The sequence below is a fragment of the Crocodylus porosus genome, unplaced genomic scaffold (assembly GCF_001723895.1).
Source record: "Crocodylus porosus isolate Cpor-Errol unplaced genomic scaffold, CroPor_comp1, whole genome shotgun sequence".
NCBI classification, from domain to species: Eukaryota; Metazoa; Chordata; order Crocodylia; family Crocodylidae; genus Crocodylus; species Crocodylus porosus.
In genome coordinates, this window is record NW_017728899.1 from 469,061 (window position 1) to 475,944 (window position 6,884).

The window sequence follows — 6,884 nt, forward strand, 5'->3', positions numbered from 1 at the left end:
GCTTTTTACCCCCTCGTCCAAATCGCTGATGAAGATGTTGAACAGTGCGGGCCCGAGGACCGAGCCCTGCGGGACCCCACTGCCCACGTCCCTCCAGGTTGAGAAGAACCCATCCACTACCACTCTCCGGGTGTGGCCCTCCAGCCAGTTGGCAACCCATTTGACTGTGTGGGTGTCTACACCACAGCCCCCCAGTTTCTTAATAAGAACGGGGTGAGAGACAGTGTCAAAAGCCTTCCGGAAGTCCAGGAAGATTATATCCACTTAGCACTACCCGTGCCAAGACAACAAGAAGCTGAGGGGTGAATGGCACTGACCTGGCTCCCCGCAGTGCAGCGGGGTGCTGCCTGGAGGCGTCTTGGTGCCAGCAATCTCCTGGCCAGCTTCATCCACGCACCAGCAGAAGCCCGTGCTGCTGTGGCACTGCAGAGGCTGGTAGTTGCCCTGGTCGTCGCACACGGGTATGTGGTGCCCTGGCTCCGGCTGTGAATAGAGCCGCTCATGTTCGCATGGTGTCAGGCGCTGTAGGTTTGCTGCAGAGTAAAGGGAGGCACATGGGAGTACAAGCCCATCCAGCCTTGCAACAACCAGCGGGAAGGCTTCTGTCTGCCTCCCAGCTCCTGGGGCTTTATCGTGGGAGGAATGGGCACTGGCAGAGGATGCAATGGGGCACTGGGACTTCAGGCAGGGTCTGAGCAGGGTATTCAAGGGTTCACCAGTGACCTCATTCGTATGGAGGGGTAAACAGACACACAGAGGCCAGATGAGGTGTCCAAGGGCACATAGAAAGCCAGTGGCAGAGGCAGGAACGGGCTCAAGGAGCCAGGAGCCGTGCTTCCTTGCACAGGGCACTCGGACCCACACCTCTTCCCTGGATTTTGCGGAAATGGAGGAGGTCATATTAATAAGCTTTGGGCCCTGACCTGACAGTGCCACCTGCATCTCAACTCCTGGCTGTTGCAATGAACAGTGCTACAAATGCTGTGGTCAGGTGGACAACATCCGCATGAAGCCCTGGGCCCTGGCTGTCAGGGTGCTTTGCCTCTGTGACAGTCACAAACCACTACCCCATGAGCTGCAGGAGCAGCTCCCTCTGCAAGCAGCAATAGTAGGCTGTCACCCACTACTGTGGGAGGCTGCTGTGTGTCTTGTGCCACAGGGCCAAAGGCAGGTGGCATCAGCTGAAGTGTATGGGCCATGGGCAGCCGGGATAGGGAGGAGGAGACACAGATGCTCATTGCAGGTGCCAGCCACAATGCCCTGTGTGAGGATCCTTACCAGGGGTGCACTGGAAGCCGTCCCCATCGTAGCCTGGCCGGCACTGGCAGGAGAAGGAACCGGGTGTGTTGTGGCAGGTGGCAGCTGGGTGGCACCTGCCCTGCGTGCATTCATTCACATCTGCAAGAGGGAGAGAAGCCCGCTTGTCAGCAGGCGCAGGCACGGGACCCCCACCTCCCGGAAACCGGGGGGCATGTGTGGGACGCGCTCTCCTGGCAGCCACAGCCAGGGCTGCACAGCGCGGGCACACGACCAGTGCTTTGGGGGTGTGAATGCACTGGAAGCTGCATACTGCATTTGTGGGTGGTGGAGATGAGGGGAGGGGGCATCTTCCTGGCCCTGCAGCAGAAGCCCTGCTGGACCTAGAGACCATGCTCCATTTCCACCCGCTTCCTGGGGAAGCCATGTGCTCGAGTCCCCGTGTCCCACCCTCAGAGGACGCCTCCAAGAGCACCCTTGTCTGGTCCCACGGCCCCTCCTGCAGCCACAGCCAGCTCTGCCTTAAAGGAAGGCAGGTCCCTTGATCTCTCCCGGCCCCTTGACAGACCAGACCCAACCTTGCTCCTCGGACAGCGAGAAACCATCTGTGGGCTGGAGGAGGGGGAATGCTGGAGACGTGCCGTGTGGCCAGGTCCTGTTTGCCCCAGTACAGCACACCCTGGTCTAATACCCTGATGTAAATCACAACCAGCTCCCCTGGGAGAACGGCTGCAGAAGACACTACTCCAGCGTCCCTGTGCCAGGGAAGCAAATGGCTGTGCTGGGATAACTGTGGGCACGATCCTCACCAGAGGATTTTTGCTGCCATTTCTTTCTAGGGGTTGCTCTGGACCAGACTCCAGCAGGCTGCATCGCAGGACTGGAAGTCCTGTGCCTGTTCCCTGCCTACACCGTTGCAAAAAGGGTTTCTGCAGCTGCAAACGTGATGCGTGTACGGTCACTGGAGACCCACCACCCACTCGGCAGCCTGAGCTGACTTGAATGGCAGTCCTGCGGGCACATAGGAGCAGGGCAGAGCTCAACTCTTCCAGGAAAGGGGGACGCTCTGCATCCTAGGTAAGCCCCAGTCTTGCTTGACAGCTCCTGCCTCTGCCAAGGGACTGCTCACTCAGCCTACTGGGAAGGGAAAGGCTAGGAGCTGATTCAAGGAGAATTGCTAAGTGGGAAAGGAAGCCTGGGAAATGGCACTCATCTGGCAGGCAGGAGATATAGAAATACTGGGTCCAACTATTTGGCACTGGGGAGGCCACATCTGGAGTCCTGTGCCCGGTTTTGTGCCCCCACTACAGAAAGGATGTGGACAAGTTGGGAGAGTCCAGAGCAGGGCAGTGAAAATGGTCATGGGGCCGGGGGACATGACTGGAGAGGAGAGGCTGAGTGAACTGGGCTGATTTAGTCTGCAGAAGAGAAGACCGAGGTGGGATTTAATAGCAGCCTTCACCTCCCTGCAGGGGGGTGCAAAGAGGATGGAGCTGGGCTGGTCTCAGTGGGAGCAGATGCAGGACAAGGAGCAATGGGCTCAGGTTGCAGCAAGGGCGGTTTAGGTTGGATCTTAGGAAAAACTCTGTTACTAGGAGTGTGGCAAAGCAGTAACAGGTTACCCAGAGAGGTGGTGGCATCTCCATCCTTAGAGGTTTTTAAGACGCGGCTAGACAAAACCCTGGCTGGGATGATGTAGTTGGGGCTGGTCCTGCTTGGAGCAGGGGGTTGGACTAGATGTGACCTCCTGAGCTCCCTTCACACCCTCATGGTCTATGATTCAGGATGGGACAAAGCAGAGCATCAGGGAACAGGGCCACAGCCTCACCAGCTGTTCAGAGGGTGACCCCAGCTCCCACCCAGCTCCTCGTCCACCCCCTAGCCCCTGGACGGCGAAGGGAAACAGGGCCATTTCCCCTTCCCCAAGCTGTGCCCGGGCTCACGTCTCTGTAGGCTCATGGCGTGGTTACCCGGAGCAGCCCTGACACTGTCTGAGGACAAGACCCCTCTGCGGGCAGCGACAGCAGGACTCGGTGTGACCCTGCCCCACAGTCCAGCCAGGCCACACACTCCCCCATCACTCGCTCCGAGCATCTTTAATTCAGGGAGCGGGTGGAGCTAAGCGGTGGTGACCACACACCACGCGCCCACTAGGGGGTGCTGCCCCCACCGCTCCGCCCCCGCAGGCCTGTAAGGTAGACAAGGCTGCCCCGCGATGGGCCGGAGTTCAGCTGGTGCCCCACCTGCCACCCCAGGCTCTGCCTCTCGCCCCCACACCGGCTGCCTGGTTCAGGGGCGGGCACGGGCACGGGCCTGAAAAGCTGCACTGACATTTCCCCCCTCGCTAGGGGCCTGCAGCAGACGGAGCTGGGTTGGCGCCTCGCCCAGCACCAGGGTGCCTCCGAGCACAGCTACGCAGCAGGGCCGGCCCCCAAGGATACTTCCCCAATGCATTTAAACTGGAATTGGGAAGCGCCTGCAGATTCCTGACAGGTCACCCTGGCAATGCGCCCCACCCCACACGCGCTCTGCAGCGAACACTTGAGCACTGTTCTCGGGCCCCCCTGACCCCGGCAAGACAGGGAGCCTGTTGGACACAGTCGATCCAGATGTGGGGGCAGTGTACTGACTCAGGGGTGGGAGGCGAAGCCGGCCCCTCCCCGCAACACAAGACTGTCCAGGCTGGCTTCCAAGGCCTGCTTTCCCCAGCCCTGCTGTCTGCACGAGGCTGGCTGCAGCCCTCGAAGCGGGGGAGCAGCAGGTTGTGCAGCCTGGGGCACTGGGCCGGGGGTTGCACGGTGCTGGGAAAGGTGCATTCGACAAGGGGGGAATTGCGGCTGCCTCTCGGGAGGCTAGAGAAGCCCTGGGACAGGCTGGCAGGCCCGTGCATCTGGGCAAGGAAATCGACTGCTCTTGTGCAGCAGCCCGGACCTCATGTATGGAAATAAAGAGCCCCCGCTGTGCACACGCAGCTGCCACGAGGGTCCCCACGTGTCGAGCTGCCTCTCAGCTCCCAGGACCCTGATGAGGGGGTGCCCAGAGCCCACTTAGCAGGATGCAGCTTCTGTCCCCAGACAGAGCGCAGGGTCCTGGCTGGGCTGTGCAGCTCACCCCGTGTCCGACCTAGCACGATACCCTGGCAGGAAGCCGTGCCCCCACGTACCAGAGCAGGTGTGCCCATCACCGGTGTAGCCAGGCAGGCACTCGCAGCTGAAGGCGCCACCGCCGCGGGGGATGCACCGCGCTTGGTGTGCGGCCGCACAGCTGTGCCTGCCTGCCGCGCAGGGGTCAGGTGGGGGCGCAGCCACTGCAAGAGGAAGGCACCAAGTCAGGCCTGTGGAAACCTCCTTCCCTCCAGGTGGGAAACACCACCCGGCCCCCCAGTCAGCTGCTCCACCTGCAGCTGGGCAAGGCTGCACCTCTCCCCCTTCCTGCACTGAGGCAGACATGTCCCTGGCATGCACAAGGGCCCGTCAGAGCAGGAAGGAAGGCTCAGTCTGCCAGGGATGTCCCTGAGGCATGACCCACCTCAGGAGGCCACAACAAGTCAGTGCAGCCCCATGGCTGCTCTACCTTTCCCTGCTGGCCAGGGTCAGACGGGGCTGGGAAGCCATCTCTGCCCCTTCTCACGCCTCTGGCCCACGCTCTGCAGCCTGCACCCCTCGGTGAGCAGCCCCAAGGGCAAGCGGGACCCAGCCCAAGGCACCCCTGAAAGGACAGGGCCCCGTTCCCAGCACAGCGTGCCAGGACAAGGGAGGATGCCCGGTGCTTGGGCCGTGGCTGGCGAGGCATGGGCACGAGAACAGCCGGCCAGGCGGGGCAGGATACTCACGCACACAGGTGCGCCGGTCATCGGCGAGGCGGTAGCCGTGCTGGCACTCACAGCGGTAGCTGCCCAGGGAGTTGAGGCACACAGAAAAGGGGCCGCAGTGGCTCTCGCCCTCGGCGCACTCATCGATGTCTGAGGAGGGACGGAGAGCCTGGTTACCCCAGCGTCGGCTGCCACGCTGCTGGGGCTGGCCGCTTGTGCCAAGAGGCCCCAGCTTGCTCCAACACACCTAGGCCTGGACCCAGGTTGGATCGTGAGCTAGAAACGTTCAGCTAGAAACCGAGTCGCAAGGACAGGGCCTGGCAGGGAGCCCCTAGCCCCACCTCAGACATGGCCGGGACCAAGGCTCACAGAGAAGGCAGCACAGTCCGTTTTCTCATCCAAGCCCGCAGGGACAAACCTTCCCTTGTGCGCCTCAGTTTCCCTGAGAGAAAAGGCTCCCCATGCTTTGCCCGTGGCTCTGGGCCCAGGCAGGAAGGCACATGCTGAGATGGCTCCTCACTGCCCACGTGGCCGGGCCAAGCCTGGGGGGACACAGCAAGCAGCGCCGTCTGCACTCACCCATGCAGTCCTGGCCATCGCCGCGGTATCCAGCTGTGCACTCGCAGCTGTACTGCAGCCCTGTGCCCGGCTGGCACCGCGCCGTCGTGTCGCACACGTGGGTGCCGTCATAGCAAGGGTTCACTACAGCTGTGTCCGAGTCCCCTGCAAAGCACAAGATGGGCTGGAAAGCCAGGCTGAGACGGGTTGGGGAGGTGGGATCTATGGATGGCGGGGGGAATAAGCGTGGCCATGCCAGCAGCCCCTGATGAAAAGACACATGGCAATTAAGCCCCTGCTGCAGAGGACTGGAGGAGCAGGGACTCGCTAGCAAACCCAAGCTGGGCACAGGCTGGCACCCCCTTCCACGGCTCGGTGAGAATGGGAAAACATGCCCAGGCAGACCCTGGATCCCAGGAGAGCCGGTGCCTCGTGGCAGAGACCCCAGCCCAAGCTGGAGACAGACCTGTATCTCTCTGCTTGCTGGGGCGCCTTCAGCAAAGCGCTGCAATGATCCTGGGATGAGGAGGAGGAGGAGGAGGGGGCAGCAGCTGTCATCCCCTGCCGGGTCCCCACACGGAGACAGCCGGGCCCTGTCTGTCCCCACAGGCAGGAAGCGCTGCGGGGGGTGGACTCTGGCTCCATGCCCCCAGTTCCACAGCCAATGCAGCTGTGCACCGCGCCTAGGAATGTCCCTGCAGAGCAGGGGGAGCAGGGGCAGCCTGGGGCCGCGTCGCCCTCAGCCTCCCAGTCTGCACCTGGCCTCCCAAACCACGGCAAGGATGAGGGAGTCATGGAGTCTGGAGCTGGCTTCTTGGTCACAGATAGAAATGACCCATGGCAGCATCCAGCTGCCACCCCATCCCATCCCATCCCATCCCTGCACTGCCAGCAGCCCTGCGCAGCTCCATGCAGCCAAGGGCACTCCAAGGGGCAGCCAGCAGAAGGCACGGCAGCACCTTAGGATGCAGAGGGCAGACTGCCAGGGCCCGGGTCCTCTTGGGACTCAACTTCATGTCTGTCCCGCCAGAGCCTCCAAGGCCCCAGAGCCCCCAGCCAGTTGGTGACCCATTTGACTGTGTGGGTGTTGACACCACAGCCCCCAGTTTCTTAATGAGAATGGGGTGAGAGACAGTGTCGAGGCCTTCCAGAAGTCCAGGAAGATTATATCCACTGCTCCCCCTGCGTCTAACGATCTGGTGATCTGATCGTAAAAGGCCACCAGGTTGGTCTGACAGGACCTGCCACTGATGAACCC

At 61.8% G+C, this 6,884-nt stretch overlaps 1 protein-coding gene across 1 annotated transcript in view; it reads right to left on the reverse strand.

Moving 5' to 3' along the window:
• The window catches only part of NID2 (nidogen 2), a gene marked incomplete at its 5' end in the record, with an annotated part of 24,015 nt that overhangs the window by 8,827 nt on the left and 8,304 nt on the right, over positions 1-6,884 (reverse strand). Inside the window, 5 exons of the mRNA XM_019556591.1 lie at positions 318-533; positions 1,279-1,398; positions 4,421-4,564; positions 5,090-5,218; positions 5,648-5,791. Coding sequence (XP_019412136.1) covers positions 318-533; positions 1,279-1,398; positions 4,421-4,564; positions 5,090-5,218; positions 5,648-5,791 — 753 coding nt within the window. The remainder of the gene's footprint in view (positions 1-317; positions 534-1,278; positions 1,399-4,420; positions 4,565-5,089; positions 5,219-5,647; positions 5,792-6,884) is intronic.